The 22,531-nt window shown below is 35.3% G+C and overlaps 1 protein-coding gene across 1 annotated transcript in view; it reads left to right on the top strand.

Moving 5' to 3' along the window:
* The window catches only part of CFAP53 (cilia and flagella associated protein 53), a 39,099-nt gene that overhangs the window by 8,770 nt on the left and 7,798 nt on the right, over positions 1 to 22,531 (top strand). The window contains exons 4-5 of the mRNA XM_074279364.1: positions 14,311 to 14,614; positions 19,726 to 19,944. Of these exons, the coding sequence (XP_074135465.1) occupies positions 14,311 to 14,614; positions 19,726 to 19,944 (523 nt within the window). The remainder of the gene's footprint in view (positions 1 to 14,310; positions 14,615 to 19,725; positions 19,945 to 22,531) is intronic.

The following is a 22,531-nucleotide window of genomic DNA, read 5'->3' as shown; positions in this document are numbered from 1 at the left end:
TAGGTAGACATGAGGAAGGAAAGCATTCCAAGCATGGGAGACAAGCCAGAGAAAATGCCGAGGGCTGAGGGATGGAGTATCTTGTCCTTGGATTAGCCAAGAGACCAGTATCACATGTTTGGGGCAGGAAAGTTTTAAGAAAGATAGGAATGGGACTTTGCTTTTGATCTTGAAGTTAATATGGAGTCATTGGTGTTTATTGAATAGAGAGGTAACATGATAAGACTTTTTAGGTCTTAGATAATACCTTTAAGAAATGTTGGGGGTTTTTTTGTTTTGTTTTGTTTTGTTTTTTGAGGCTGGGGTTAAGTGACTTGCCCAGGGTCACACAGCTAGGAAGTGTTAAGTGTCTGAGACCAGATTTGAACTTGGGTCCTCCTGAATTCAAGGCTGGTGCTCTATCCACTGCGCCACCTAGCCGCCCCCTAAGAAATGTTTTAGGAAAAAACAGTTTGGTGAATGGAGGATATATTGGAATGGAGAGAGACTTTCTTCTTTCCATCCAGGGGCTCTTTCTTATTCATTCAATATTGGGAAAAAATAAATTCTTCAATATTTGTAAATGGTATTAAGGGAACTGTAAAGATATATCAAATTCATTTCCCTGAAGAACTTAAACTTGAATAAGAGAGATAAAACACATACATAAATAAAAATAATTGACATTTATATTGTTTTTTTCTGGTTTATTATAGGGCAGACTAGGCTTCTTGCAGCTTAAATTCAAGGTTGGAATGAACCTTATTATTTAGGTTAGTCTTATTTACTTATAAGCAAAAAGAAGTTTTATTAGCTGTAGCAGAAGGATATTAAACAAAGATATTCAGTGAAGACATTGATTCATTTGAGCACAATTCCTTACCCCCACTTCTTTTTTTTATTTTGTTTTTTATTAATTTTTATAATTATAACATTTTCTTTGACAGTAATATGCATACGTAATTTTTTTTTTTTACAACATTATCCCTTGTACTCCCTTCTGTTCCGAGTTTTTCCCCTCCTTCCCTCCACCCCCTCCCCTAGATGGCAGGCATTCCCATATATATTAAATATCTTATAGTATATCCTAGGTACAATATATAATATTTTTTTGTTGTTGTTGTTGCAAAGGAAGGATTGTATTCGCAAGGTAAAAATAACCTGGGAAGAGAAACAAAACAAAACAAAACAAGCAAACAAACAAACAAAAAAACAAAACAAAACAAAAACAAAAAACAATGCTAACAGTTTACACTCATTTTTCCCAGTGTTCCTTTTCTGGATGTAGCTGATTCTGTCCATCATTGATCAATTGGAATTGGATTAGCTCTTCTCTATGTTGAAGATATCCACTTCCATCAGAATACATCTTCATACAGTATCATTGTTGAAGTGTATAATGATCTCCTAGTTCTGTTAATTTCACTCAGCATCAGTTGATGTAAGTCTCTCCAAGCCTCTCTGTATACATCCTGTTGGTCATTTCTTACAGAACAATAATATTCCATAACATTCATATACCATAATTTACCCAACCATTCTCCAATTTTTGTACATCCATTCATTTTCCAGTTTCTAGCCATTATGAAAAGGGCTGCCACAAACATTTTGGCACATACAAGTCCCTTTCCCTTCTTTAGTATTTCCTTGTACCCCCACTTCTTGAGTTTGCCCATGGTGGTCTCCTGTTCAAACACCAATGATGAGCTTGAACTCAGTGTGGCTTTTAAATTCAGAAACAGGGAAATATCAGTAATCCTGTCCTTCATTCACCTGAGCTAATAAAGTCTCAAGAATGGTTTCAGTATCTTTTAAGGAAAAAAATTAAAACTAGCTCAGGTGACTCCAGCAACTATTTCTCTTACTATGTACCCTGTATCATTTGATGGCCCCAATAACCCTGTGGGCTGTGTTTACATTTCACAAATGAGGAAACTGAGCCCAAGAGGTGAAATGTCTTGTCACACTGATAGTATATTAGGTGGGAGCTGAATCGAGCTATTACTCCAAATCCACCCCCCAAACACACATCACAATGCTGCTCATACATACACAATACAAAACAGAAAATAGTAAGTGCAAAAGGAAACACCTACATTTTAGGTAGGTGGAAGAAGAGGAGACAATTTAGAGACAGAGAAGCGATGGCTATAGCTGAAGAGTAAGAGAACTGGGAGAGTGTGTTGCCATGGAAATCAAGGGAGAAGAGAGATGCTATCAGAATGGAATGAGGGTGTCTAGTGCTATGGAGGCCAGGAAGGATTTGCATTGGAAAAATGAATGGGTATGGATGACCTTTGAGACTACAAAATCGTAGAGTAATAGTGACAAAAACTTCATTGTAGGGGACTGAGAAGTGAATGGAAAGTGAGGAAGTGGAGGAAGGAAGTGCAGAATACTTTTCAATCAATACTTTTTATTTGTCAATAAAAAGGTATGAAAAGAGAAAAAAAGAAAGGGATAACAATGGTATAGTACCATGTTAGTCAGCTATCCATAGTTTCAGCTGTAGGCACCTTCAATATTAGCCCTAAATACAAATAATGAGCTTGAAACTAGGCAAATCTAGATCTTTTGGAACTCTTGATCTCATTGACCTTTTTCTATTATTGCAAAATTACTCCTTCCTCAACCCACGCAGAGATCTGTCTATGTTTCTATGGAGTGAATTGAACTGTTCAAACTTTGCTGAAGTTGGACTATTGCCCTAGATTACTCTTGTTAGAATCATGTTTAGAATGGTTCAAAGACTATTTCATATCAATAGCAAAAGTGAGTAATGATTACAGGTTAATAGCGAGTACCCTTTCAGCAACTGATCACCTTCCATGTACTTGAGGACATAAATTAAGTATCTACAAACAAGTGTTTAATGAACCTTCAACAATTGACATTTGACCTCAAGAAACTTGTATTCTAGACAGGGCAACAAAAATACACCATGGTACAATTAGTGAACGAATATATGGTGCGGTGGGAAAGGATCCTTTATTGAAAGCCTGAGGACATTGGTCCAGATCCTAGCCCTGGTTGGAATCTGTCTTGTCATTGCTACCTGTGGGACATTGGGCAAGTCACTTAACCCTCCCAAGACCTCAATTTTGTTATGTTTAAAATGAAAGGCTTGGACTAGCTGGTCCCTAAGGTCCCTTCTAGTTCTAAATCTGTGACCCTATTAGTTGTAGCTTTCATAATACAATCCTGAGGGTTTCAACTCCACCACTGAAGACTTGGGATATTTACTAGTATAGTGCCATCTCAGCATTTGTTGATGACTAAAACTTGTTTTTTGGTAATTTATATGAATGAAACCTTTAATGAAGTAGAATTTATGTACTTAGTACACTGATTAGTTAAATTTTCTGGGACTTTGTGGGACCTATTACAGAATATCCTATTAAAGTTACTTAACCTGGTTATAGGGAGGGAGAGAATTTGGAACTCAAATTAAAAAAAAAAAGTTAAAATAAAAAAATAAATATTTTTAAAATACTTTTAAAAAGTTGCTTTTGCTACATTTAATCAACTAAAACTAAGTCTAAGAACAAATCCTAAACAAATCATGAGACCCTTTTTCTTTAATCTTTTTTTTTTTAATCACACATTTTGCTGCTTTTGCAGTGACTAGAAGAGAATTAGATAGTAATGTCCTTAAAGGTAAGAATCATGTGTTAGGTCTCTTTGTATTCCCCACAGCACATAGTACTTTACTAGGCACTCAATAAATATTTTATTTTTAAATATTATGTTTTTAAATCTAACTTGTTAGATCCTATCCACCTAGGCCTGAGGGAAATTTTCTCCTTTAACAAGCAATTATAATGCTCTACTATTTGTATAAAAAACTTATTATAGGAAACTATTCTAGTGATAGCAACAGATAACAGCTCTAAAGAGGCAGTTATCTAAGCAATTCTGCTAGTGACCTATAAAATAAATTAATACCAACCATGCAAAATAAATTTATTTTCTGTCTTCTGGAAATTATTATATTCAGGCTGCAAGATTTATGACAGTAAAATAAAAAAGTAAAACAACCATCTGGGGGAGCAGATGTTTATAGGTTGCTGTAAAAGCGGTAGGAGGAATAATTTTGATGGAATCTAGCAATTATAGTGTTTTTATATTAAAATATAAACTATTGTACTTTTTTGCATCTAATTCCCCTTCTCCTAGAGGATTCCATTAAGTTTTGATTATTTGGAATCTGTGATATGGAATAATCTTAATTATTCAGGCCACAGAAAGTAATATATCTTTTTCTGTTATATTTCAAATTTCTGTAATTCTTAAGTCTCTTTTGAAATCAAAGACATGTTCCTTCTTCTTCACTACCAGCACAGAATTGAGTAGCCAGGCACTTGTTTTTTAAAAAAAATCCTAGTTATACATTAAAATTTATGCTTGCCTCTTAAATGTAAAAGGACTGAATAGAAGGTGATAAAAAGAAACAAGAAAACTGATCTCTCCCCAAATTTCTCTCAGAAACAACACTAAATCAAGCTCCTACCTGGATTCTGCAGAGACAGATCCCCCCAAAGATGTTGTGAAACAATTTTCTTTGTTTGGAAGGAATTCAGGAAAGTCTGTCTCACTTGGGTGAAAGGGGCAGTATGAGCAGTTTAGTGGAAGACTCTTAGCCACAGCACAGATCAACAACTGAAACCCCTTGGTCCTGGTTCAATAAGCCAGCTGTGAGGCCTCCAGCCCCAGAAGAGAAAGCAAATGGCAAGCCCCAGAACCCCAGCACAACAGTTGGAACCAGGCTAAGCCAACCCAGCCCAGTGAGAAAGCTGCCAGCACTTCCGGCCCCAGTGCAGAAAGCCAGGGACAAACTCCTGGTGCCCCAGCAAAAGAAGTTTGGGCAGTGTCCCTGGGCCCTGGGAACAAAGTTCAAATTTTTAAAAATGAACAAAACCCCAAAGGATCTCTGACCATAAACAGCTATGGTGACAGGGAAGATCAGAACACAAACTCAAGATGACAGTGACAAAATAACTGCATGTGAAGCCTCTAAGGGGAATATGATTTGATCTCAAGCTCAAAAGGTTCTCTTGAAAGAGCTCAAAAAGGATCTTAAAAATCAAGTAAGAGAGATAGAAGAAAAATGGGAAAAAAGCAAGAGCTATTTAGGAAAATTATTAAAGAAAAAGCCAGCAGCTTGGAAAAAGAAGCACAAAACTTGACTGAAGAAATCAACTTCTTAAAAAATAAATTTGTGAAAAGAAACTGGAAACTGAGTGGATGCCCATCAATTGGAGAATGTCTGAATAATTTATGGTATATGAATGTTATGGAATATTATTGTTCTATAAGAAATGACCAGCAGGATGATTTCAGAGAGGCCTGGAGGGATTTACATGAACAGATGCTGAGTGAAATGAGCAGGACCATCATTGTATATGGCAACAACAAGACTCTACAATGATTGATTCTGATGGATGTGATTCTCTTCAACAATGAGATGATTTAGACCAGTTCCAATGATCGTATGATGAAGAGAGCCATCTACACTTAGAGAGAGGACTGTGGGGACTGAGTGTGGATCATAGTATAATATATTCACTCTTTCTGTTGTTGTTTAATTATATTTTATTTTTTTCATCCTTTTGTTTTCTGGTTTGATTTGATTTTTCTTGTATAGCAAGTTAATTGTATAAGTATGTATGCATGTATTAGATTTAACATATATTTCTTCCATGTTTAACATATATTGGACTACTTGCTATCTAGGGAAGGGGAGTAAGAGAAGGGGAAAGGGGGAACTGGAACATAAGGTTTTGCAAGGGCTAATGCTGCAGAATTATCCAGGCATATGTTTTGAAAAATAAAAAAAGCTTTAATAAAAATACACTTCAATACATAAAAAACAGTCATATGTTGCTAATATAATAGCCTTCATATTATCCTATGTCATTTTCCATTGGTAATAAATTCACTTATTACCGAATATAAAAAAATAAATAAATTTGGCAAAATGGGAAAAAATACACTGAAGAAAACTTTAAAAGTAGAACTGGCAAATGGAAAAGGAAGTAAAAAAGCTAACTGAAGAAACTAATTCATTAAAAAATATAATTGGACAAGTGGAAGCTAATAAGGTATCAATCATTCAAACAAATTTTTTTTAAAATGAAAAAATAGAAGAAAATAGAAAATATCTCTTTGGAAAAGACAACTAACTTGGAAAATAGATTTAGTAGAAATAATTTTAAAATTATTGGATTACTTGAAAATCATTTTTAAAAAAGGAACCTGAACAACATGTTTCAAGAAATCATCAAAGAAAAGTGCCCTGATAACCTAGAATACAGGGTAAAATCATCCTTGAAAGAATCCACTAATCATCTGAAAGAGACCCCAGAATTAAAATTCTGAGAAATATTGTACCTAAATTCCAGAATTATTGGGTCATAGAAAAGATACTGCAAGCAGCCAAAAACAATTCAAATATCAAGGAACATAGGGTTACCCAACACTTAGTAACTTTTACATTAAAAGAGAGAGATGGAATATGATACTCCAAAAGGCAAAGTAGCTTGGACTACAACCAATAATCAACTGCCCAGCAAAATTGATCATAATCTTTCAGGAGAAAAGATAGATAGATATTCAATGAAACAGGACATTTTCAGTCATTTCTTATGGAAAGACAGAACTAAATAGAAAATTCCATCTTCAAATACAAAATTCAAGAGAAGCATAAAAAGATAAACAGGAAAGAAAAAAATAACAAACATGTTGTTTACAAGTTAAATTGTTTACATCCCTACATGGGAAAATGATATTTGTAAAACTATTGAGAAATGTATCTTTGCTAGGACAACTAAAAGGATATACATAGAGCGTGTGGGTATAAGTTGACTTTAATGTGGTGATATGTAAAAGAAATTAGGCATGGAAAAAGGACTATCAGAAAAAGAAGAAATGGGAGATAAAATGGGATAAATCACACAAAGAAGCACAAAAGATCTATTACAGCAGAGGGGAAGAATGTGGGGGAGAATTATTGTTTGAACCTTAATCTCATTGGATTTTACTCAGAGTGAATAACATACATATAACATACATATAATTAATTGGGAATAGAAATATATCTCACCCTATAGGGAAGTAAGAATGGAAAGGGAAAAGAAAGGGGACGAGGGAAGGCTAACATAAGGGAAGTAGGAAGGGAAATAGGAAGGAGAAGGTGGGATTGATAGAAGGGATGGCAGATGAAGGAAGGCAGGGGTCAGAAGTAAATGACTGAATAGTATCATACTAAAAAAAAATAGACATGAAAAAGAATATTGAACATCCTTAAAGTAGGCTTGTTGCATGCTATATGATTATTACTTGAAATATCCTAGTTAAATGTATGAAATTTCTTATGATTTATATGTGTCAGTGTGCCATATTTGACCTCATGACATTAGTAGTCAGGAAACTCATACAAAGAACTCTTATTGTAATACAATGCAGAAAGCATGTATACACATATCACATGGCAATATAAAGAGAGATGGATGCAAAAAACTCACTACAAGGCAGTTGTGTTGGGGAGGAAGCATGCTCAAAGTTGGGGTTCAGATGGCAAAATTACATACTTTAAGAATGGGCTTTGTGGAGAACAAGTAATCAGTTCAAGATGCAGAAGAGAACGTGTTGGAGAAGTTCTTGGGGTCACTTATTGATAGCAGGATTGAGGGAGGCTTCAGCAGGGGAGTTTCCTTATTAGGACCATAAGATGGGGGCAGGACCTAATATTAACTAGCAACAAAAGAGAACCCTAACTCAGACCCCTGCAGCTTATCAAGAGTTTCATTCCCTTTAAGGAATCCTTGACTCAGCCCCCAAGAAACCCTCATTGCAGAATGCTATGTTTTCATCAAGTTGATTTATCTACAAGGATAATGTTTTTCTGAGGTTGTTTCTTTGTTCCTTATATTTCTCTGTGGAGTGTATGGGATATTCAAGGAGGACTGGTACCTCTGGTGTGGGGGCTTGGGGATCCCTTTTCAGGGCTGCTCATCTCTCTTTGGGGATTACCTGGCACTCCATTCTCACCTGTGGCTTCACAAAGCTGAAGCATACACAGTGGCCACAACATGGTAAGTCATTTTGGCACATGGGGATACAAGGTTTTGCAATGATCAATATTGAAAAAGTATCCATGCATATGTTTTAAAAATAAAAAGCTTTAATAATAATTTTTAAAAGAAAAGAAAATGAAAGACAAACAAAAATCAAAATTCATCCACAAAAGCTGTGTATCTTATCTTCCCAACACAGAGTTGATAGTGGCAAAGCACAAACTCTGTCTTTAGCTATGCTTTTATGGTCATCAGGGCCACATAAACTAAGTGGCTCCATATTGGAGGTCTATGAGTATAACTTATCATCAAACAATATAAGTGACCACAGCCTCATGATGTAATAAATGTTTGTTGAAAAATCAAGAGATTTCATCACCATGACATAACAACCCAAAAAGCTAATGCACTGTTTGACTGCATTAATAGAGGCCTAGCCTCATTTCTAAAATATGTAGAGAATTGACTCAAATTTTTAAGAATACAAGCCATTTTCCAGTTGATAAGTGGTCAAAGGAAATTAAAACCATTTCTAGTCATATAAAAAAATGCTCTAAATCACTACTGATCAGAGAAATGCAAATTAAGACAACTCTGAGATACTACTACCCACCTGTCAGATTGGCTAAGATGACAGGAAAAGATAATGATGAATGTTGGAGAGGATGTGGGAAAACTGGGACACTGATACATTGTTGTGGGAAAACTGGGACACTGATGCATTGTTGTGTGAACGGATTGTGAACAGATCCAATTATTCTAGAGTAATTTGGAATTATGCTCAAACTGTGCATACCCTTTGATCCAATAGTGTTTCTACTGGGCTTATATCCCAAGAGATCTTAAAGGGGAAAAGGGACCCAGGACCTTTCATTCCTATTTCAACTCAACCATGCTTTTCGTCAAGGCATTTGAGATGGTGTCAGTGCGATTTGGCCTCATAATCATGGCATCTCCAGTGATTACAATGGCATTAGATAGTATTTCTTTTGGGAGTGGTTTATCGGCAGGGAAAAGGGACCCACAAGTGCAAAAATGTTTGTGGCAGCCCTTTTGTAGTGGCAAGAAGCTGGAAAATGAATGGATGTCCATCAGTTGGAGAATGGTTGGATAAATTATGGTATATGAATGTTATGGAATATTATTGTTCTGTAAAAAATGACCAGCAGATTGAAACTGTTTCCAGTCATATGAAAGAATGTTCCAAATCATTATTGATAAGAGAAATGCAAATTAAGACAACTCTGAGATACCACTATACGCTTGTCAGATTGACTAAGATGACAGGAAAAGATAATGCTGAATGTTGGAGGGGATGTGGAGAAACTGGGACACTGATGCATTGTTGGTGGAGTTGTGAAAGAATCCAGTCATTCTGGAGAGCAGTTTGGAACTATGCCCAAAAAGTTACCAAACTGGGCATACCTTTTGACCCAGCAGTGCTACTACTGGGTTTATATCCCAAAGAGATCTTAAAGAAGGGAAAGGGACCTCTATGTGCCAAAATGTTTGTGGCAGCCCTTTTTGTAGTGACAAAAAACTGGAAACCGAGTGGATGCTCATCAATTGGGGAATGGCAGAATAAGTTATGACATATGAATGTTATGGAATATTATTGTTCTGTAATAAACCATCATCAGGATGATTTCAGAGAGACCTGGAGAGACTTACATGAACGGATGCTGAGTAAAATGAGCAGAACCAGGAAATCATTACACACGGCAACAAGATTATACAATGATCAATTCTGATGGATGTGGCTCTTTTCAGTGAGATGATTCAGGCCAGTTCCAATGATCCTGTGATGAAGAGAGCCATCTACACCTAGAGAGAGAACTGTGGGAACTGAATGTGGATCACAACATAACATTCTCATTCTTTTTGTTGTTGCTTGCTTGCATTTTATTCTGCTCTTGTTTTTTTTTTTTGTTTTTTTTTTTACTGGTTTGATTTGATTTTTCTTGTGCAACACAATAATTGTATAAATATGTAGCATATATAGAGTTTAACATATTTCTACTATGTTTGACATATATTGGATTACTTGCCATCTAGGGGAGAGTATGGGGGAAAGGAGGGAAAATTGGAACACAAGGTTTTGCAGGGGCTAATGTTAAAAAATTGTCCATACATATGTTTTGAAAAATGAAAAGCTTTTTTTAAAAATGATCAGTAGGATGGTTTTAGAGAGGGCTGGGGAGACTTACATTAACTGATGCTAAGTGAAATGAGCAGGACCAGGAGATCTTGTACATGGCAACAAGAAGATTATATAATGATCAATTCAGATAGATGTAGCTCTTTTTAATAGTGAGGTGATTCAAACCAATTCTAATAGACTTGTGATGGAAAGAGCCATTTCCACCCAGAGAGAAGACTTTGGGAATTAATGTGGATAACAACATAGTATTTTCACTTTTTGTTGTTGTTGTCTCTTTTTTTTTTTGTTTTCTTTCTCATTTTTTCCCTTTTTGAGCTGATTTTTCTGGTGAAGCATGATAATTGTGGAAATATATATAGAAGAATTGACATGTTTTAACATATTTTGAATTGCTTGCTATTTAAGGGCCTCGAGGGTTGGGGAAAGGGAGAAAAAAAATTGGAACACAAAGTTTTACAAGAATGAATGTTGAAAATTTTGCATATATTTTGAAAATAAAAAAACTTTTAAGAAATAGAGGCTTAGCCTTAAAGACAGATGGTCTATCCATGATACTCTTAGCTGTACTCTGAATCAGCTAGCCAGCTTCTTGTGACTTAGCCAGATCCCCTCTGGGAGAGCCACATTGTTTTAAGAAAAATGATGCAGGATGGTGTTGGAAGATTAGTTGGGAGATGTTTTGGATGATGTAGAAAAGACTTATAAAAAATAGGGAGCTGCATCCAAGTACATGAAGGATTGTCATGTGAGAAAGATATGAGACTCTATGATGCTCCAGAGAGTAGTAGATTAATGTTGCAAAGCAATAAAAAATTTTCTAATAATCAGATAGAATGGGACACTTCAAGATATGGCAGGTTCTCACTACTTTAAGGTTTTCAAGCAGAAGCTTGCTGTGCAAGATAAATTAGAAAGAAAAGAGAGGGGGTCCATTGTGATAATCTGGATGAGAAATAATAACTGAATTAAGATGATGGCTGTATGATTAGGAAGAATAGGTTAAATGTGAAAGATATGGCAGAAACAGGAAGATTTGGCAATAGATTTGATTTGTGAGTAACAGAGTAAAGAATAGGATTAGTTAATGATAATATCAAATCAAGAATGATGCTGGGGTTATATATGTGAAAAAGCAGAAAAATGTTAGTGTCTTTGATAGAAATAGGGAAATGGAATGGGGGAAGGATTGAAGGGAAAGGTAATGAACTCTGCTTCGAACATGTTGAGTTTGAGATATCTTTAAGAAATTCAGTTTGAAAATGTCTAATAGATAATTAGAGGGAACAGAATCCAATGGGAGAAATGGGGACTGGATATCTACCTACGCCTATATATCCAACCATCCATTCATCTGTCTGTCCATGTGTCTGTCATCTACAAGGAGATGAAAAAGTCCATGAGATCTGATGAAGTCACCTGAAGAGACATTGAGAGAAAAGAGAAGAGGAAGAAGACTGAAATTGGGAATGTTTAGCCTGGGGAAGAAAAAACTAAGCAGGGACATGATTTGAAGGACTGCCACATAGAAGAAGTATTGGAACTTTCTTTGACCTCAGAAGTTGTAAAGACAGCAATTTAGACTTGTTAAGATTTCTTAACAGTAAAGGCTGTCTAAACATGAAATTGGTTGCCTTAGGGAGAGATGTTTGATCCCTTCTTATAGATCTTCAAACAGGGGGTGTATGGATGTACAAACTCTTTGGCTGGAGGAAGAGTGAGATTCATCTGATGCCCACTACCTTTCCTACCACCCCATCTTTCCTCTATATGTATATATTCTGCTTCTTACATATCCCCCATTTACACATTTTAGAACACAGAATTGTGTTCCAAGTTCTCCTCTTATTTTTAGTAGGAGCTTCCAAGTCTTATTGATCCTTATTATAGTTCCTTGATATTTGACTACTTTCTAGATGCTTAAGGTATGTCTTCTTTGACGTGGAAGCTCTGGATTTTGACTATGATATTATTGAGCCTTTTCCTTTTGGGATTTCTTTTAAAAAGTTATCAATGGATTCTTTACTTTGTCCACTGGTTCTAGAGCTAGGAAATTTTTATTTGTGACTTATTAAACATATTTTCCAGACTTTAAAAAATTATGATTTTAGGGATTATGATTCTTAAATGAGTTCCCTTTGACTCGTTTTCCTTATCAGTAGTTTTTTATTTCAGATATCTTGTATTTTTATCAATCTTTTGATTTTGTTCTAATATTTTTTGCTGTCTCATGGAGTCATTAATTTTTGTTTGGTCTACTATGATTTCAGTGCATTATTTACTTTGTTAAGGTAATTTTTGTATTCTAAGCTATTCATTCTTCCAATTCTTATTTCCAGAGTTTTTATTTCATTCTTTTTCTTTTGCATTATTTTTTTCTAGATCTTTAGTGCTTACGAAAAAAACCAATTTTCCTTTTCAATTTCTGCTTTCTATTGTTATTGCATTATCCTTTCCTTCTAAGTAGATTTTTGAACATCTTTAGATCTTTAATAATTCTTTATAGTGGTCAGTGTCTTCTTCAGTTTACTTTAATTCCAGACTCCAAAGACACTTTTGGGTGTGGTAGTCACATTTTCTTGATCTTACCCTCACTCACCTGAGTTTCTGCATTGACCTTCTTTGAGGGTCAAAGTCCTGAATCTTCAGCATCCTTTATAGTGTTCCAGGACAGAGTGCTCAGGATCTCAGAGCTCAAGAGCCTAGGTTTTACTAGTCTGAGCACTTGCCATTTCCACAATGGTTGCAACTATTCCTAGTAGCATCCATGTTTTCACGATGGGTTTTGGGGTACTCTGCAGCTTTCTTAAAGGAACATTGCTTTGTTTCCTGATATTGAGTGTTCTAGAGTGTTCTCCCTTATTTCTGGTTGGTCTCTGGTTGTGCTGGGAAATTGCTAGGCTGTTTGCTGGCCCTGGCATTGCTAGTGGGCCATTTCTTATCACCCCAGAGATTCCTGGTTGACTTTTTGTCTGGTTTGGGAGTAGAAATTGGCCACTTATTGGAGCTCTTGCTTCAGTCTTGAAGGGATTTGGCTGTACTTCCTCTTCCTAACCCACTACCTTGTATTGAAAAGGTGCTCAGAGACTTTCATGAACTGATGCTAAGTGAAGTGAGCAGAATCAGATCATTATATATATTAACAGGATTATATGATGATCAATCCTGATGGACATGGCTCTTTGAAACAGAAAGATGATTGAAGCCAGTTTCAATTATCTTATAATGGAGAGAGCCATCTCCATCTAGAGAAAGGACTGTGGGAACTGAGTATGGATCACAACATAGCATTCTCACTCTCTCTATTGTTATTTGCTTGCTTTTTGTTTTGTTTCTCGGATTTTTTTTTCTTTTTGATCTGATTTTTCTTGTGCAGCAAGGTAATTGTATCACATCAGCCCTGAAGTCAGGAGGACCTGAGTTAAAATCTGGTCTCAGTCACTGAATTCTTCTAGTTGTGTGACCCTGGTGAAGTCACTTAACCCCAATTGCTTCAGCAAAAAAAAAAAAAAAAAAAAGGATTATTGTATAAATATGTATGCCTATATTGGATTTACACATATTTTTGTCACGTTTAACATATATTGGATTACTTGCCATATAGGGGAGGGCATGGGGGAAGGGAAGGAAAATTTAAACACAAGGTTTTGCAAGGGTCAAAGGTGAAAAATTATCCTTGCATGTGTTTTGAAAATAAAAAGCTCCATTAAAAAAGAAAAAATAGAAAAGGTGCTCAGTAAATATTTGTTGGATTGTTACAATTGAAGATTTAAGGTCTTTGTTTCTTGGGGGTCATTCATTTGCTATCATCTTTAATGAGGCATCATCTATTTTTCTTCAATAACTTTTCCCTCAGAGATCTCCTTTGCTTAAATGGTTTCCCTATAGCCCTCATATTTCCAGTTTCATTCATGATTCCATAATTACTTCCCACAATGTGGATTTTTCTGTTTAAGGTAGTGACTATTGATATATGTCTTCACTGTATTTAAATATTCACCAACAATGTATAGATTGTTTTTTTAACTTATAGTGTCTCCTGACAAGTTGATTTTTTTTTTGTTTATTTTTGTTTTTGTTTTTTGTATCATCTTCTAGGGCACAGTGTGATGAGCTCCGTCTCCTCTTGTTTCAAATCCATGAGAAGAGGGTGAATAAAGAGCGGGAAATCCAGCTAGCATTTAATGAAGAACTGAGAAGACAAAAAATGCTTGAAGAAAAACTGTTCGCTGATCTTTGGGAACATGACAGATTAGCAAAGGAAAAGAGAGAAGCTGATGAAGCTTCTGAAAAAGCAAAGAGAGATGAGCAAACACTTTTGTGTCTTAATGCCCAGATGGCTGCTCTTATGGCTCAAAATCAAGAGGCCAAGCGTCTAAAGGAAGAAGAAGCTCTAATATTGGTAAATTTCTTTATATTCTCCTTGTACAATGATAGTCTTTTTCTGTACACATATATTGTATACATACAATATATATTGAGTTTTCCAAAAAATAGGCCTACTCCAAAACCTCATTGTAGTGAGAAAGAAATGTGTATTCTCCAAAGCTGGACTGGTATCCAATTCTGGCAAAAATGGCCAGGTTCTACGTCCATTGTCCAGCAATCAGCCTGATCAGGTACAGAAAGGCCCTGCCTATTAGTTTGTCCACTAGCTGATGAAATTGTGCCATAGTGACCCATGAAATAGTTTTTTAAAATATAAAGTAATTCTGGTTCCTGTATAACATCTTTTCCTTTTCTTGGTAATGTTAAGGAAGTGAAGGGAAAGGGATCAAAGGTACTAAGAATAAATTTTTAGATTTTTAACAAATACTCTTGTTTGGTGCACTAAAACATGTAATTTCTGTCCATTGATCAAAAAGTAGACTTACCATCAGAAGAATTAAATGTTCATATTGACATTCTTGTTATAAGCAAAACAAGAAAACAAAGAAATTAAAGCTGAATGAAAGGACAATGAGCAGATTCTCTGCAAAGAAGCAAATAAAAGATTCTGCAGAGTTTTAACATGCCTCCAAAGTCATTTCATCTTATGGGGCATGTTAATCTTGGCTTGCAGAATTTTTGTTAAGCATAAGCAGACTACCACATAGATAATTTTAATTTACTTTAGTTGCAGAATATAAAATGGAAGATGAATTCTATGAAGAATCTTATCTTACAGTCCAATTTAAGTCAACATATATGTCAGTATTTAATTCAATGTGGAAATGCTAGTAAAAATTTCAATTCAAATATTTTATTTGCTCAGACACTTAACACTTCCTAGCTGTGTGACCATGGGCAAGTCACTTAACCCCAGCCTCAGGGGGAAAAAATTATTTGGCTGCTACAAAGTGCCAGCATTTGGAAGCAAAAACTAAAAATGGCAAAGTCATTGCTCTTTATGAGCTTATATTCTACTTGAAAAAGATTAGAAAGTGAGGTTTGTTAAAATATGAAAAATGTCGAAGGTTTATGTCTTATTCAGAAGTGTCCCACCCATCCCCATTAAATAAATTGTATCTAGCAGAAAGTCCAAAGATGATAGTCTGGATGAATATTCCAAGTAGCCATCGACAATCATAACAAATGAAATCAACTTTGTTATGATATTTAGGAAATTACTAATGCTGATATAGGAATTGTCTCTGAGCAAATTGCCCACATCCAGATCTTTGAATCCCCAATTGGAAGACAGTAAAGAAAATATATTGTTTGTTATTGCTACAAGTCAAATCTAACATGTCAATCAGTCCTTGCTAGAGATTTCCCCTTTTACCCCTTTTACCTCCCTCCCATCCCACATAATGGAAAATGGACAGAAGTAATGATACTGACTCTAGCTTTCTTTAAGAAATAACAATTGCTAATGAAAAATAGTTGCCACAATAAAGAGGCCCAAAGAATTCAGGTGGAACTTGCTGGTATACTCAATCAATACTTGAATTCTTTGCAAGGCAGATCTAAGAAAGCCAAGGATAATACCCGATTAGAGTATAACTTTATTTTTAAAACATCATGAGTGAAAATAACAAAAGATGAAGGAAATATTATCCCCCTTGTCAAAAAATAAATTTTTTTGAAACAATGGAAAGCAATTGAGGGGAAAATGAGCCTGCATAGAGCTAAGTGCAAATCTTTTAAAGCAAAGGGCCTTAGAGCAGATGGAACCAGAAGAGAAATCATAAATACACATGAAATGTGACCCATCTGCTTTCTTTTCTATAGCAGTCTCTTGATATCAGCTACAATTAAGGGACAATTGCATTAGGACAGCATTGCCTGATTGATAACTTGCATCAGGACATGGCAGTGCATTTAAAAACAACAATTTCAGAAGACTGCTAAACTTCACTATATGGTGTTGGAAGAAATAAGCATTACAGGCATTAGTTTCGAGAGTACTCAGGCATCCACTTTCAAGATATCTCAAAAAAGAGATTTTAGAGGAATAGAAAAAATCATAGACAATGGAGAAGAAATTAGTGACATGGCTTCTTTCTTATTCTATAAAATCTTTATGAAGAAGGCTTATAAACATTTTGACAGTATTTGATGAAAATTTAAGTGGACAAGTTCCAATAGTCTTGTGATGAAGAGAGCCATCTGCATCCAGAGAGAGGACTGTGGAACTGAGCGTGGATCACAACATAGCATTTTCACTCTTTTTGTTATTGTTTGCTTGCATTTTGTTTTCTTTTTCATTTTTCCTCTTTTTGAACAGAATTTTCTTGTGCAGCATGTTTGTGGAAATATGATTGGATTACTTGCCATCTAGGGGATGGGGCTGGGGAGAAGGGAGGGAAACTTGGAACACAAGGTTTTGCAGGAGTCATTGTTGAAAAATTATCCATCCACATGTTTTGAAAATAAAAAGCTTTAAGAAAAAAGAAAAAAGAAAGAAAATATAAATGGATAGGTAGATTTTTCCAAAGGATTTTATGTAGTAGAACATATCATCTATTACACAATTGATTGAGAAGTTTAGAGAATCCCAGCTCTGGTATTTATTTATTATATAACCCAGGACAAGGTAATCCCTCCCTGTCCCCATGTTGGGCCTCAATTTTCTTATCTATAACATGAGAGAATTGGACTGTATGATACATAAGTGAATATATATATGTATGTGTCTATATTTGTATCAATAAATTATATTTGTAGATATAAATGCAAATATATAAATATATGTGTATATAAATTGTAAAAATAAAAATATATTTGTACATATATATATATATATATATATATATATATATATATATATATATATACATACATGGGGTCTCAAGCTATTCTGATTCCAAGCCTAATACCCTATTCGTTCCATCAGAATTTCAGAGATGGAAGAAACTGTTTCATCTTGAAAAGGGAGGAAAGACTTTATAGGAAATAATCTTTCAATGGGTTCAAAGATGGGTAAAATTATTCCCAGATAAATTTTCTTTTCTTCTCTAAAAAAATGGATACAGGTTTTATGATGCTCCTCATTTTTTCCCAAATAAACTTTTAATTCATATGAAGAGCTAGGAAGGTGTTTCTCCTTTGTGCCCAATGCTTGGAACTTTTTTTAGTGTGTTCCTTGACCTGTCACTGTCCAGAAATTAAATACTGCTTCCTACAAACAGACTTTTTGAAGCTGCCAAGAGCGTAGCCTGAATTTTTCCTTTTCCCAGCTATTGGGAAATCACCTATCTTTCTTAAGAAAATTTAGGTGATCATACCTATGCATGAATAACATGGTGAATTCCTCGACTCCCTTGCCTTGCTTGTTGATTGGTATGCATAGGTGTTTAAGGAGAATTGCCACCTCTGAGTTAGGGCTTGCTGAGCCTTGTCAGGGCCACCCAATCACCTTTGTGCCACCTGTCACCCAGTCACCTGTGGCTCCAAGAAACAGTAGCATGTGCAACAGTTACATCCTAGTAAAACCATTCCAGCTGAGGGGCTAACCTCATTGGGGCTAACCAACAGGCCTCCAACCCATTGGTAAGTTAGGGTGATGTCTCCCTCAAGGATGGGAAGACTTTTTCCGGCAGAATGGGCAGATGAGAACAGCTCCAGTGGCCGTGAAGGTGGGATGTTTAGACCTTAGCCAGATGTTGGAGATGGAAGGATCCAGCTGGTCCCTCCCTGAGTAAAGCTGATGACTCCCTAACTTAAATCCATTTCCCTTAGGAACCAAGACATTGCCTCTTAGAAAACAAGGACAAAGAGAGATGTGTTCAGAGCAGAAGCATCTCACGCTACGGTGTGGCTGCTGTAAACCCACAGTGCTCAGCATCTTTCAGTACTCCAACTTGGGGGGGAGGGGAGAAAAAGGGAATGCAAATGGGAGTAATAAAAAAGAGATCCAACAACAGAAGAAAAAGAGGGAAGAGCAGGTGAGACTGGTGTGGTGTTAGTAAATGTTTGGCTTTTAGTTTTGTAGTTTTAGTAGGTGTTCAATAAGGTTTATTAAAGTGTCAGATTGTAATTCAGTGTGACTTATCTATTAAGTTATTAAAATAGACCCTCCGAATTCAAGTGTAAAGATTTAAGTCCCTTTGATTCTTTTGTTTTTCTTAGGAAAAGTGTGTGTGTGTGTATACATACATATACATATATATATTAAATTATCAAGTATTTCTTTTTCTTCTTTCCTCCTCCATCCACTACAAAGATGCATATGCTATATATAATGCAAATAACATGTAATTATATGTGTAATGTATAATAGATACCCACTAAATATACATAAAGTGTTTATATATACACATAAGTACACATTCAATTAAGTGTTTTTATCCTTTCTCCATGCACTGAAAAAAGAAATATATATATATATATATATATATAATATCTATCTAATATCTGTAGTATTAACATATATATGTAATACATGTGTAAATATATACAATCTACTGAATATACATGTGTATATTATATGTGTGTGTACATTATATGTTTACAAATGCTATATATTTGTTGGTGTTCAGTTGTTTAATCATGTCTGACTTCTATGAAGTTTTTTGGCAAACATACCAGACTAATTGGCCAGTTCCTTCTGCAGTGTTAATACACTGCACTGTTAATACATTTGCAGAAGCAAATAGGGGTTAAGGGATTTGCCCCAAATTCCATAGCTAGTAAGTTTCTGAGGCCAGATTTGAACAGGTCTTTCTGACTCCAGGCTTAGAGCTCTATCCACTGAGTGATCTACTAGTCTCCAACACAAAGAGTACTTTTTAAAAATTATGTGTGTGGGTATGGTGCGGGGTATGTGTATATATGTGTATGTATGCATATATTTAATGTGTATAGATTTAAGTATTAAGTTTATTTTTTCCTCCTTTTCTTCTGCCTCCACCCCACTGAAAACAAGAAATGCTGAGCCAGGATAGCACATAAATATAGTCAAGCCAAATAAATTCCCATATTATATTCTAATTAGCTCATAATCCTTTAAAATAGCACAATTAGCTTTCTTGAGGTGGATAGCCCTGCTTTTAGAAGACCTGTCACGATTTCATTATTATTTCGTCTTAGGAAGAGAATATAGCTCAGCTGAAACTAGATAAAGAGAGAGAGAGGCTGCAGATGAAGCAGAGGATGCAGCAGACCAGGAACATACTGCAGCAGGCCCTCCAAGACAGGAATGAACGTCTGGCTCAGGAAAGAGCAGATGAACTCTACTTGGACAACAAGTTTTTAGAAGTTGCTCGTCAAGAAACTCAAGATGAGACTGAAGAACTGAGGCAAAAGAAAGTAAGATCTTGTTTTCCTCTTGTGTCAGGAAGCTTCTGTAGAACATTTATTTCACTGTGTGTTTCTCCATGTTCAGCCTTGTGCTGACACATAAAGGGATGTACAACTCTAAAGAAACTAGAATTTAAAAAAAAGAAAGAAACTAGAATTGTGATAAGAAGTCACTGTAAATAAGCTCAAGTAGCTGCTCTGCCAAAAATCTGAGTCACAATCGTTATGAATAGGAAGCAGAGTTATGGGGATGTGGGCACTTCATCTGGCCCCCAAAGCCTATGTTTTGATATTTCCCTTAAATTCTAGAATCAAGGCTTGAGTTTCTGGCTTTCTATCACATGTTTTGTTTAAATGTAATGATTAATGAAATAATCAGTAGATAATTAAATACAATAATTCTCATGATAGCATGCACCATTTATATTGCTGTTGAAAATGAATTTAAAAGGTTTGAATATGGGCTAATTCATGGATACTAGTTATCAAGGACTATATACTTAATTTTGGGTCACCATATATAAATACAGAAAAAACTTATGTGAGTCCAATATAAGTTAACTAGGATTGTTTTCTTTTCTTTCTTTCTTTTTTGCTGAGGCAATTGGGGTTAAGTGACTTGCCCAGGGTCACACAGCTAGAAAGTTAAGTCTCTGAGATGAGATTTGAACTCAGGTCTTCCTGACTTCAGAGCCAGCCCTCTATTTAGCTGCCCCCCTTAGGATTTTTCCTTTTGGCCTGGGCCACTGATTTCTTCACTACTAATGTAGATCAAGAAATTAAGAAGCCCTTGTAATTAAGAAGGTCTGAGTTTGAGTCCTGCCTCAGACTCTTTGGCAAGTCACTTAAATTTTCAGCCTCTGTTTTCTCATCTGTAAAATGGGACTTTTAACAGCACCATCTTATAGAGTTGTGAGGATCAGTTAACTATTTTGCAAACTTTAAGGTTCCATATTAAAGTTAGCTATCACTACTATAATTATCATTCCTAGAAAACTGCCTGATTTATTAAGAGGTTAAGTGATTTGCCCAGGGTCACGAAGTTAATGACAGAGATAGGGCTTGAATTCAGATTTTCCTGATTCCAAAAGCCAATAGTCCATCCACTAAGCCATCCTACTTCTTAAGGATATTTTAATACACACACACACATACACACACACACACACACACACACACACACACACACACACACACATACACATCTCTAAAATAATCATTGATCTTCAAGTAGAATCAAAACAAATATTACTATTATATTACAAGCAAATCATATTAATGTAAAGAGGTTTTGGGAAACTTCCTTGTATTCTAAATTGAATCCTGATCAAAAAAGGGACTCATTTCCTCATTTTGAGAAATTCGTTGTTTCAATGGAGTTGGATACATTTCTATTTTTAAAACTTAAAAGTTAAATATAGTGGTCATATTTAGGTTCTGAGCATGGTATCACCTCTGCCTCACATCCCAGAAATTTGGACTCTATTGTTAGTGAAGTCACATGTACCTCAATTTCTTCATTTATGAAAGAAAAATAGAACTTTCCACGTCCAGGTCTTAAGGGTATTGTGAGAACAAATGAAATTAGATAGATATTAAATTGTAAGTGCTGCTTACAAATGATAAGACATTGCTATCTTTATACCATGCACACATCAGGATCTCTGCTAGGAATTGTAGTCCTTGACTTTACTTTTCTATACTTGTATACTTGTATATACTTCCTATAAATGTACTTATAGCATTTTTCCCCCAGAGATTGATCCGTTCCCTTTTTCCCTGAGAACACAGGAATTTCTTCCATGTCTAGGAATCCAACAACTTGATCCTGTCTAATCTGGAATTTTTTTTTTTTTTAATGGATCTTAACAATGGGCCCAAGAGCTGACCTGCAATTTCAAACTTCACCAATAGGAGTTGTTCAGTTCTTTCAGATCCACTTGGGGTTTTCTTGGCAGAGATATTGGAGTGATTTGCCATTTCCTTCTCCAGCTCTTTTTACAGATAAAGAAACCGAGGCAATCAGGGTTGAATGACTTGCCCAGATTCACACAGCTATGAAGTATCTGAAGGCAGATTTGAACTTCCTGACTGCAGGAGCAGTGCTCTATCTACTGGGTCACCTATATCTAATTTATAATATGCTCCATCCTAAAGGATCTTTATTTTTGAGACCTGGAATACTTAAGGAGATTTGAAATGACCCAATAATTTACTCTTAATCAAGAATAGTTGTATTAGCAGCTTTGAACATAGACATGAATTATTTAAAAAATCAGATCACCATAATTTATTAAAATATGTAAATATGAAATCATGCTTGACAATTGAGTTGAATTCTGTCCTTCAGAACATATTCTTAACCACAGATGTTACATCATCCTGTTGACCTATTTTTGATCCATTTTAATAAAAGAGAATAATAATCTGTTTAATTTAATTGAATCAGTATTCAAATAGTTGCCCTGAAATAATAAGGATTTTTTGAAATTTTTCCATAAAAATATGGATTTAAGGCACTTATTACTTCAGATATGAAATATCTCATAGCAGATATGAAATATCTCATAGGATATGAAAGAAATATCTCATAGGA

The sequence above is a fragment of the Sminthopsis crassicaudata genome, chromosome 1, assembly GCF_048593235.1.
Source record: "Sminthopsis crassicaudata isolate SCR6 chromosome 1, ASM4859323v1, whole genome shotgun sequence".
Classification (NCBI taxonomy): domain Eukaryota; kingdom Metazoa; phylum Chordata; class Mammalia; order Dasyuromorphia; family Dasyuridae; genus Sminthopsis; species Sminthopsis crassicaudata.
Note: the sequence above shows the minus strand (reverse complement) of the source record. Positions and strands in the feature narration are given on the sequence as shown.